The 11,552-nt window shown below is 52.1% G+C and overlaps 3 protein-coding genes across 3 annotated transcripts; all 3 read right to left on the bottom strand.

Moving 5' to 3' along the window:
• Positions 1 to 1,251: 1,251 nt before the first annotated feature.
• On the bottom strand, positions 1,252 to 2,086 carry Z520_04909 (uncharacterized protein; the record flags this gene model as incomplete). Its single annotated transcript, XM_016775413.1, has 4 exons — positions 1,252 to 1,712; positions 1,783 to 1,849; positions 1,941 to 1,999; positions 2,065 to 2,086. The coding sequence occupies 4 exons, from the start codon at positions 2,084 to 2,086 to the stop codon at positions 1,252 to 1,254; spliced, it is 609 nt and encodes a 202-aa protein (XP_016633456.1).
• Positions 2,087 to 2,837: 751 nt separating this feature from the next.
• Z520_04908 (uncharacterized protein) lies at positions 2,838 to 3,908 on the bottom strand (the record flags this gene model as incomplete). The annotated part of the gene is made up of 1 exon (XM_016775412.1): positions 2,838 to 3,908. The coding sequence occupies one exon, from the start codon at positions 3,906 to 3,908 to the stop codon at positions 2,838 to 2,840; it is 1,071 nt and encodes a 356-aa protein (XP_016633455.1).
• A 1,418-nt stretch (positions 3,909 to 5,326) lies between these two features.
• Z520_04907 (uncharacterized protein) lies at positions 5,327 to 6,891 on the bottom strand (the record flags this gene model as incomplete). Its single annotated transcript, XM_016775411.1, has 5 exons — positions 5,327 to 5,861; positions 5,914 to 6,053; positions 6,101 to 6,155; positions 6,225 to 6,347; positions 6,398 to 6,891. The coding sequence occupies 5 exons, from the start codon at positions 6,889 to 6,891 to the stop codon at positions 5,327 to 5,329; spliced, it is 1,347 nt and encodes a 448-aa protein (XP_016633454.1).
• Positions 6,892 to 11,552: the final 4,661 nt, after the last annotated feature.

Genomic DNA, 11,552 nt, shown 5'->3' with positions numbered 1-11,552 from the left:
GACCTTACATATTCTCTCACCTCGACATATCCATTCATCTATCTAGCTATCTATCTAGCTATCTATCTATCTACATACGTTTCTTTGGGTTATTTACTCCCGCATCGAGCGACCCATCATCAGCGTTCAGAAACCCCTCGACAGGATAAATCTTCTTGGGGGGTGCGATCAAAAATGCCATCTATTTATTCATCTATTCATTTCCCATGCCCTAAGTCCTGAGCACCCACCGAGCACCCACCGAGTATGCGGAGTATATATTACATACTTTTCCCCAGTGCCGATGGGGGTTGATGGGAATAAACGGGGAGGAAATACGTGCGCCCAATACCTAGGTACCTGGACTCATGTATTCTTCTTACATATATCCCGGCCATCGATATAACACCGCTTTCCCGCTCAAGGAGGATTTTGGTTTGCATTCCCATGCATGCATGGACGAGAAGATACCCCTACCCCCTACCCCCTTGATGGAGGGTCGGAGACGAGATATCTAGATACGTACATCCATACATACATACGTATCGGCTATCCCTCCATGTACGCTACTCGTCATTCAATCTCTTAAATATCGCGTGTGAGAACTTTGAAGCGCTTCGATCGGCGAGTGTGGGGGGTTTTGCTACAGTATTGGTTCATTCATTTTGGACGCGTCTTCTTTACTTTTCATGACACCGTCCAAGTGCATTTCCTGCTTCTCTGTTGTGGTGTGCTTTGGTTTTATTCAAAGTTTTCCCCTTCTCGATCCTTCTCCGGCTTCTATCTCCACATTTCCGAGGCCGCGGATCAGTCCTGATGTTCGCAACCAGGTTCTTGCTTTTGCAACCATTTTGCAATGTCTAAAGGGCGTGGCAGATCGGTGGTCGACATCCATAGTCTTTGACTTTTGCCCGACAACAAAGGCCCTCCCGGGTGATAAAATGTCCTTCCACGAGGCAAATTGTAAATACACAAGACTTGCATTCACAAATATGTCTTCCTTTTCTATCCCGTGCTACTCCAAGCGCATGGTCTTACTCTGCAATGCGCAGATGTCCGCTCGAAGCGCCGGGTAGAAAACAAATAAGGGGGATGTTTCGTTCCGGGGCGGATGGGGTGTGCTCAAAATCTGATTTGGGCATTGCCCTTAGACAGGCAATTTGAAACTCTTCCCTTTGAGAACCCTAGAGTCACACACGAGTCAGCTTCGCCTTCATAACACCTCGCATCACCTTCCTCTTCCAAGGTTGTCTGCGCAAAAAGTGTCAAAACTCACTTGGTATAGTAGACCCAGAAAAAGTCGGAATACAGGACAGTCTGTATCACGCCGGCGACCACGGCAATCGGATCAAAATGGCCCTCTGCAAACCAACGGTAGATCCAGTTCGGAATGTACAAAGCTCGGTATATTCCCAATGCAAATAGATAGTGCGTGGTGATTGTCTCAGCCTCGCCCGTCCTTTGGAGCATGAACAACTGCGGCAGGATCGCGACGCTCTCAAGCCAGATGGAGAATGCCCACAGCACCTCGGGGATGGTGTAGCGGTAGGGGAAAAGTAAGGCGAGGACCGCGGAGCCTCCGGTGAGGTAGGAGACGCGAAAGGTGTCGAGGTTCGGATCGTGGGTCGGCTTGTAGTCGTTTAACATTACGTAGAGAGTATACAGGGAGGAGGAGAGGAAGATTAGTTTGAAGATGGTGTTCCATGCGCTGTCGGTGAAGGTCCAGAAGAGATCTGCGCATAAACAATGGCTTATGTTAGACAAGAGGTTCTCGCGTCGGTGGAGCTTTGGGGTCGGACAAACCAAGGTACCTCGTCACGTAGACGAGAAAGTATAACGCTTGGGTTTTGAAGGAGATGCCTGAACATGACTGTTCCAATAGCGTAGACAGGTGGTCAGCAATGGTCCTGTTTTCCCTCACTGTATTGTGTCGTTGCGCTAAGGGGGATTCTTCGACATACATTCGAGACTTTCATCTTATGAAGGAGGATGAAGATCGAGACCAGATGCGACAGGTCCGCTAGGCCGTGAAGAGTTTGGTTAGCACATCGTCAAATCTCTGTAAATTGGTCTGGGTCTGCATACCGAGTAACCGGAAGAGATTCATGGTGGGCGAGGATCAAGAGGCAATGAGCACCTGGGCACTGCGAACAACTGGGACCCAGCTCAACCAGGGCAATTGAAGGGGGATGCAGTCCGAAGAGGGCGCAGGAACGCCGCAGGGGATTCTGTGGCAACAGTTCAACTGGGATGAAGGAAGCTGTCGAAGAGAATCGGAAGCTAGATCGCGAGACGAGTGGTAAAGGAGGGACAGCTGCGTGCTCGGTGCGTAAGATGGTCGTTGCAGATGCGCAATATGCCAGGCTGTTCAAGAATCTTTTTTGGCCCAAAGGGGACCGACGACGCGCATGTGCAGCCGCAGGCTGTGATTGGCGGGGAGGCGGATGGAAGCCACAGAGTTTCCAGTTAAGCTTCGTTGGGCTAAGGAGTGGCTGTCAGCGCCGAAAGACCCTACAAGTAACTCAGTATCCCGCCTGAACTGGGGCCCTGCTACCCAAAGGCGCCAAGAGAGAGCCCCTTAGCTCCGGGTACCTCGATGCCTAGCTCCCCCAACTGGGTGGGTGCTGGCTAAGGCAACTCCCCCCAAGTGGCGCCCCCTGAGATACTTAATAAGCCCTATGCCACTGAGAAACTCCGTAGTTCGCATACGAGGACAAATAATAGGGCTAATCTGGTTAGCCATGGTGATCAACCAATATATACCCGTTGTACAATATACTCCGAAGATGTATAAAAAGATTTTGGCATAGGTAAGCACTCTCTCCCTTCTTCCCCCACCCACCGGTGCCCCTATCTCCCTAATGCCAAGTATCAACATACCGGAATGTCTTCAACACCTTGACTCGTCCAGCGTTCTGGCTCTCTGGATAGCGTTCAACAAGGCGAGTCCGAGACGCGGGATCATCTTCTCCGCTATCCCTTTCCACGAGCTCGTTCTGCTCCACATCAAAGCATGTCTCCCCATCGTGACCAGCATCATCCTTACATACAGGATAGAGCTGTCTCGTCGACATGTCGCAATAAAGCCCCTCGGAGAGACTCACGAAATGCGGGCCCTTGGTGAACTCGCCCCGGCACATTTGCACCGCACTCGAGAGGTCCAGGTTGCTTTTGACCAGCGCCGAGTCGAAGTTGAGGCTGGCCACGGAGCTGTCATCGCGGGCGACGTTGGGCATGACGAGTTGCCTCCGTGACAGAGCAGGCTGGTCGTCACCCAACGCTATAAAAGGCGCTTTACACAAGTCCTGCACCGATGTGATGTTGTAGAACTCCGGGCCCGGGCCGTCTTCACTATCGTAGTTCTGCAGGTCGAAGGCGATACCCGGGAGTCGAATACCATTCGAACCGTGTCGGTCTACCCATACACAGGCCGCCGGTTTCCCTTCGGCGTTGGGAAGGACCTCGGACGCAGATTCGTAGTGATCTGCGCCACAGAGTCTCCCCAAGTTGCCTGTCATGGTGATTTGCGATCCATCAGGGGCGGTCAAGTGGACGCCAGCGATGCAAATGGGCGCCTCACCAGCGTTGGTGATGCCGATCCTGTCGGGCAACTTGTCACCAGGAATGGTGACCCTGAGTGTCCCTTCGCCAAATGAACTGAACCCCTCCGCGTCCTCGATGTCATTGCTGCTGTGAATGGTGACTCCAGGAATCTCATCATAGCTGTAACCCGTCTGGTTCAGCCCACCCCAGCCCTTCATGCCATTTATCACCGTGACCGTTGTCCCCCGCAAGGCCCTCTTCCTCGTAGGGACCATGCTGTCTCCGCCATGTTCCCAATAGTCGCAAGCCGGCTCATCGAAGAAACTCTTCTTCACGGGCAGTCCACAAGGGTCCTGGTCGCACGCTCGAAAAGTGCCGCATGCCATGCTGACGGCGAACGAGCCCGTCAAAAGCGGGACACTCACGCCGACTACGGCATGATACCAATGCTCCTTCGCCCACGCAATGGCTCTGATTATTGAGTATACATTGCCCATGACTTTCTGTAAAAGCACTTGTCGAAAATGGGAGACGGCGTGTACAACGCTTGAAACAAATCCTCTGAAGGAATTTCTTTTGTTGAATTCAGCAGGTCGGCAGAAGAACGGATGCAGAAGTCACTAGAGGGAGTCACAGAAGAGGCGCGCCATGTGGGAAAGGGAACCAAAGTCCCTATGGCCGTACTCTGTATATATATACCATTTCACAGGCACGAGGAGCTTGTTGAGAAATAAACTTCGGACGGCAAGGCTGAACATATGGTTTACTCACAAGCGGATGGTTCGTCCAACAAACTCTCCGTCCATGCCGCAGCAAGCTTTAGATCATTTTGGTTGCATCTTTTATGAACCATAATCTCCATGATGAGGACCTTAGGGTAACCACGCTCGATTGTGTGCCATAATGGACGGCCCAGACCAGGATATTTTGTTTCGAATTTCACTGTCATGGTCGTTTGAACTCGGTAGCTGGAGGGGGATAGCAAGCGAATCCTTCAAGCTCACCTGGGTCCAAGAGCATCGAGTGTTGAGGCAGGCAAGTGGTCAACAGGAAATGCTCTTCAGACAGAAGGTGAAGGGGCGTGGGGAGAAATCCAAAGTCAAGATAGTTTAGTTCGAAGAAAATTCATTCTGGATTGCCAAGCCCAGATCTTGCAAGACCTTCTATCAGATGAACCACGGTCCATGTACTGTAGTCCATGGCTGCCTTTGGTTGACACAGCTACGGTCTCAGTCAAGCACGCACGACTGTACCCCTAACGAGTATCGTAGGCCCTTTGGCCTGTACCAAAATATTTTCCTATCATGTCCGGTACCATTATCTTCCCTAAACACCTCATCCGTGCTCCATGGCCCGGTGGCGAAGTAAGGGGGTAAACAAGTGATAGCCCGCAACCTATTAGCATTTGGAGTGCTTTTGGACAATAGATCACCTTGTTCGTCCCGCAAGGCTTGACGTGCTGTTTCGTTCACCGTTACGTAAATGGCAAGACTTTTCTGTAACCGTCATTCCTGCGCCAAAGACCCCAAGGGAATCGATCAAGTTGAAAGCGTAAGTCAACCGGCAAATCGGCGCCAACAAAGCCTAAGAAAATGGATGTCTTCAACTCTGTAACAACATAGCAAGGTCTTAACTCCCAGGTAATGCCTGGGAGAAACAAGTCCGTGAGAAGGTTCGTGTCGTCGTATCTGTACGCGAAACCAAGCACCTTATGCTCTGGATCAGTTCCTGCGTATCGTGAATGGCGCAGACAGCGATGCTCGCTTTTTCAGCCAGAATATAAGTGCACAACATAGTCGATTGGCTAAATATAATGTTCAACCTTGATTCCATATGCTGATTCTGTTGATACATTGCCGTGCACAGATTGAGGCAGCGAAGAAGAATTATATGCAGGTGAATGTCCTGTGGCTGATCCGAAGTTATTGACAGACGGGAAGCTCAGACCCGGTGGTGTAGCATTGGTACAGCTCAAGGACATGGGTGGACCGGTGTTGTAAGAGTCGCGATGGTTAAGATGGCCGTGCTTCAGCGCAGGAGAGACGTGGTTGGTCTCTGAATGAGGCTGCAATGGCGTCATCCAGCGGTTCTGTTGTTGAAAGGTTGTGCTCGTTTTGAAACCTGCTGTCTGCAAAGGCATGCACGCATTGACAGTCGCCTGCCTGTTTGCCGTGGAGCCTTTCCTCGACCCTGCTACTGATAGTGCCTCCGGCGAGTGTGGTTCCGTATTCGTCTCGGGGCTTTTTACTGAGTCGGGAGGCGAGTTACGACTGGCCCCCCGTCGGACCTGACATGTCGGACACAACTTGACGAATCTTGAAATGAGCTCTTTGGGCACCCTAAACGATATATCAGTCTCTTTCGAACTTGGACAAGGTTTAGGCGTCGAACCATGAGTACACCTTTCTGACTTGAGCAGAGGTTTTGTCCCGGCCGCCATGCTGACACTGTTTGTGTGCTTTAGTCAGGATCTTGAACAACTTTTCCCGAACTGCCACTGGCTTCCCTTCATGGCAAATCTTTCTTAAATGCTGGACCATGTTAGTCGTGCCCGTTTGGAGTCCGGGCCCTGTCTCACCTCGGGGACCTTGCTATCGTTAGGTTGCAATGTAAACATCTTCTTCACCCAAAACCTGACAGGCTGTTAGCGTCTGATGCGACTTGAACCACGGCAAGCCTGTCTGAGAAGGGTCGCGACTGACCTGAACTGCGCTGACTCTATGGCTGTTGTCTTCTTGTCGATGAGTACGTGTTTGATATTGGCAGCTCGACGGGCATGGATAAGAGCCTTGTCCTGCTTCTTGGGTGAGAGGTCCTGGACATAGCTGTGGAGAGCGAATCAGCCATGCTCAACAACGGTAGAGACTTCCAGTACCGTTTCATCAGCTCATCAAATTCGTGTACATCCGGATAGCCCTCCAGCGGCGGTAGAACGGGTTCTGAGAGCATAGTGTCTTCGTTTGGAGAATCTTGACACTCTGTGCCATCCATTGAGGTGAAGTCTCGTGGAGGAGCGAGCCGTTGATGATGTGAAGTCGCGCGATTCCCTGAGGACGGGGCGTAATAGGAACTCTGTGGGAAAGCACGAGACTGGGAGGGAAGCGTTGGAACCCGTGGGCCTACAAATGAATAATGGAGCTGTGGCCCAGAGGTGGGAGGCAAATAGAGGGGAGCTGCCGATGTTCCTTGACTCGGTGCGTAGGTTGGTGAGTATGGTGAACATGGCGCGTGGACGGTCTGATACTGAACCTGACCATTGCTGTATAGGTAGCTGAGACCAGTTCCATTGGAATAATGCGACATGGCGAGGTGCGGACTTTGAAAGAAGGAATTGTAATCCTGACTGCTTCGTGGCGCATAGTCGGTCATTCTTGGAAGTGCAACAATTGATAGAAGGCCAGTCAAAGCAGATCGCAGCGGATCAATACAGCACAGTGTTCACACCACAGAATCTGTCACGGCTGTCAAAAAGGAAGCAATATGACAAGTTCGACGCTCTTGGGCGATGCGGTTGGCTTCTCCCTTGTTGTTGGGTACTTCTGGGATACCTTGAGCGAGTCGTTGGGAGGCAAAGAGGAAGGGAGAATGGTAGTCAGACGGGCACGAAGGTTCGGCCTGTAATGGACAGAAAGGAGTGGGAGACAGCAGGAGAGGATTAAAACTTCAAGAAGTTTAAGACAGAATGTTTGAATGGTCTCTCATATGAACTGAAGAATAAAACAAAAGGTGAGGTAAGGTGTTGGAGGGTTGACCACGGCAAGATGGGTAGTTGATATTCGAGGCAGAGGGCTGGCTAGAAGGAGTTAGCGGCAAGAGCAATGTGCTGGACACCTACCCGCCTAACTGGGTTAAGAGGCCCATCATCGTGCTGCTGTGGAGATACGAGGAGAGGCGAGCAAGGGCAGACAAAGACTTAGGTCTGGCTGGAAACGAGAAGGATCCAGGAGCAGGGCGGGGGTGGGTGGGCAGGGCAAAGATGGCAAAACAGAGAAGGCAAGGAAAAGGGTCTGGAGTAGGACGCATATGAGGGAGAAGGATGCGCTGACAGCAGCAGAAGTGGCATCGCTTGGTCACTTGCCTGTGTCCGTGTTTGGGTTCCGTTCAGTTCCCACACGCCTCGACCTCCTTCTCTTTCTCGAGGCCTTTTTCTTCACAATCCCTCTTCGGATCGTGCCGTGATCGTTCTCCTCGTACCCGTGGCTAGCTGTATGCACATCATAGGTGCGTTTTAGTGGTTGTTAAGTGATGATGCTTGTGGGAAAACTCATGGGCGCCACCACAGCAACATTCTCTGTTCATTTGGTTGCACTCCAAAGGGGCCTTCCTGGTACAGAAACAACGCTGGCTGGGTAGTGTCTGGACTCTGGAGATAGCAGGTATGTGCCAACCGGAGTCTCGGACTCTTCAACAGCATCTACTTCAGGTGCTCGAACCAAATTTCAGCATTCTCCTGGAGTGGAGAGGAGCATGCAGCTATGCATGACTTCAACGGTTTGCTCCCCAAGAAAACCAGGCGCATGAGAAGGATGCCCCTGTTCAGGTCGAGACAGCTAGCCATTTTGGATACCCTGGTATTGGTACCTGTAGGTCCAAGGGACGCTCGGCCCGACAAGTTCGATCCCTGGATTTCCAGGTTCTCGTTGCGAGACATGTTGATGGCACCGGGCAGGGGTGTCCACTGGTTTGTGAGACGTCGAAAGAGGCGAAGTCCCAGGCGACCTGAGGATCGCAACGCCGGCAATCTGAAAGCCACAATCACGGAATGAGAACCAATGCCTTTCACCTGGATCAGCAGAGCAGCTGAGTTCTGGGGCGTGCTGGGGCGTGCTGGGAGAAATCGATGGAATCAGCTGCCGCATAGGATGCAGATTATGGCGCAGAAGAGTTGTTTGCTTCCAACATGGGTGGAGATCGGAGGGACGAGATGGCGGGCGAGCAATACGAGGTACTCGCCGAGTCGCCTCGCTCGGTAGAGTCTTTGATCTGAAAATGGACCTCGTACACGTGACTCGACTGGGGCTCACGTGTTGTACCTCGTATCCCGGTCGCAGCTTGAGCAGCCTGCCACCCCAGCACCCTACCCAGCACCCTACACTCCCTCCCACGCCTCGTTGCTCTACCTCAGCACTTCTCCTGAACACAACGCGGCCTCTGTCAACATCTCAGGTCGCCCTGCATTCAGCCGAAGTACATTATCTGCTCAGTCCCGTATCAGGGCTGCAGCCGTGCTGAGATATGCTCTGCTCATGGCTTGCCCATCAACCCCATCTTCCATCTTCAACCGCAAAAGTCGCGGTGGCTGCCCCCGAATTCGTGTCTAGACCAGACAAGGCGGACCGCAGTCACAGATTTCAGTCCTGGTCACCTCCGATGGTTGACGCATGCTTCTCGACCTGCGCTTGCATGCATGCCACCTTTCAGCCCGACTTCTATGCCCGCTGATCCCCTGTCTTTGGAGCTTGGTCTGGATCCCCGTCCGGCCAATGGTTGGATCAATTTTGTTTGCTGCTTGAATCATCAACCACTGGTCGATTGGAGACAAACAACCTCCACTTCTTCATCCTCGATACACCTGATGATGCCTGCGGATCTTGCGTCGAGGTCCCCCTCGGAGAACCATACCATCCTAACCGACCACGCACTACCGAATCTTTTTTAGGCATGTGAGCCAACACGGCTTGAAGTCGACCCGCCCAAAACTGGTAGCAAACAGACAATCTATGGCTTGCTTATTGCAATCCGTGCTCTCTTGCTGAATTGCCCAATGGTTAGACTGACCCGGCATCGCCACTGATGCCTGCCACGTGGACAGACATCATCTGCGGCGAGAGCATCGCCAACATTGAACCGAAAACCCGTTACACAGATGGCCCGCTTTCCATATCCTCGTGGAAATGATCGCCAGGACTGGCTGGATCTCCACCAATTGGGTCACTAGAACCCCCAAATGCTGTCACTTGAATTGGTACTAGGTACAGGACGATTCGGTGGACGATCGGGTGCACTCCTACGATTTCGAGGATCCTTCCTCCCGGATCTTCACATCTTAGCCCACTAGGCAGGCCACCGTCTCAGCCTGATACTATGTCGCTCCCCCCTACTTTCTTACTTGTGCAAAAAGAGCCTGGCGCCTGTTCCTTTCTTGCGCCATCTCGAGGCAGCCCAACCACAATTCGTCCATGAAATGCAGTCGTGGTCGTTTCGTTGCGCTCACTAATCGGAAGTAGAACCGTGCTCACGGATGTGAAGGCATCCAGAGACATGCTTCCGACAAGCATGATTGTTCCACAAGTCAATCCAAGGACTCAATCAGTAGCCTAGCAACCTTTGCCCTGTGTTGCCGACGGACGGCTGCGACGATCAGCCAACCAGGTCACCATCCCTGCCCTCGTCCAACAGGCTCTTGGCCTTGCCAGATTCGCCATCCTCCTTCCCCGGTAAAGGTGTGAAAAGTGTTATCCCACATGACCGTGGGAGGTTCACATCCTTCGCAAGGACCGGCAAAAAGTACCAGAGAACCGACAATTTTGATTGGTCTGCGGGTGCAAGTTCCAATCTGTTGATCCTGGCCTGTTTTCGTGTACCTCCTATGATGAATCTGCAACAACAAAACCCACCTCGTCGATTTTGTTCAAGAGCCGGGACTAGGCTCACAATACTTGCGACGTGCATCAGCCGGATTTCAGCGACGTCCCTGAGAAGGCAAGGCTTGAATGACTCAGGCTGCGAGCTCTGCACATTCAACCGTCCTGCCGTGTCATTTCCCCGGGAGGCGGTGTGCACGCACCTCGCCCCGAATGGAAGCCTGCACGCAAACCCCATCTCTCGCTTCGTTTTTCCCAATCTCCTGCAACACGACCTGTGCGGCTCCAGGCATCGCATTTCCACCTAAGAAAGGCATTCTAGGGCGGGGGCTATTTGTTTCGATGTTGCCCTGATGCTGCGGAACTGATGGCTAATTCTGTCTTAGACGAGCCCAACAACTGTTGAGACTTTTGCCTCTGGAGAACCGGTCCACAACCGTCTGCCACGTTGATTTTGGAATGCTTTTGCGACATTTGGCGCCAATCGAGTCTCGCGGATCAGCCTACTTCGGGCTGGATGCGGGCGCCCTTTCTTTGTGGGCGTGTAATCCACCCCGGGGAGGAGTGAGTTGTACACTGGGTAGCAAGGCAAAGATTGACACAAACACAAAAAAGTCTTTCACAGCAGATACCGGCCCTCAACGTTTGCCAATAAGCTATTGGACGATGCTACGCCCGTTCAGCGCCAAGGCAGCAACACATGCAAGCAACTGCATCGCAAAGGACAACGGAGCGAGCCTGAAGGCTTGAGCAGCAGCGAGACATATGCAAGGCCCGGTCTGTTGAAGAAGCAGAAGGTCTCGAGCATGTGGGATTTTGATGTGTCAACTCGATATGACAGCCATCAAAACGGATGTCGTGCTGGTTGCAATGCAATATTGTACCTCTGTTGTCGGGTCATTTCGCTCGTCAATCCAGGTACCATATTTAGGACATCATCTATGAAGGGTCTGCCGCCATGCTAGACCAGATATCATATAAGCGCCACTTTTACCACCGAGATCTTCCGTGAGCATCGAGAATCACTGCCTGAGACCTTTCCTTATTACCGATCCAATACATGCGTCGATCTTTCTGTCGACAGCCGGGTTGCCAACCTGCAAGCAACAAGACCCAGCTCAAGGCTACGGCCTCGATGAAGAAACGGCTTCTTCGGTGTTAGGACCGGACCATTGCGTCCACGAGACTTGTTCATATATTAGACTCCAGCCGGAGCATCACAAAGCAGCAGACGGCGTCGTCTCAAGTCAAAGTCTGCCTCTACTAGTGTAGGGATCCGGTCTAAGCGACACCTGTTGTAGAGGGTCAAGGCTTCCAGTTCACATGAAAAAGGGGATCATGGCCTTGTCACGCTTGTCTAGCAGCGTCTATTCTCCACTCGGTGCGGGGTCCATGACACAGTTTGTAACTCATTGCCCTCGAGATCCTCTTCTTTTATTTACAAGA

This window comes from Fonsecaea multimorphosa, assembly GCF_000836435.1.
Source record: "Fonsecaea multimorphosa CBS 102226 unplaced genomic scaffold supercont1.8, whole genome shotgun sequence".
NCBI classification, from domain to species: domain Eukaryota; kingdom Fungi; phylum Ascomycota; class Eurotiomycetes; order Chaetothyriales; family Herpotrichiellaceae; genus Fonsecaea; species Fonsecaea multimorphosa.
The sequence above is the reverse complement of the archived record's forward strand: the minus strand, read 5'-3'. Positions and strand labels throughout refer to the sequence as shown.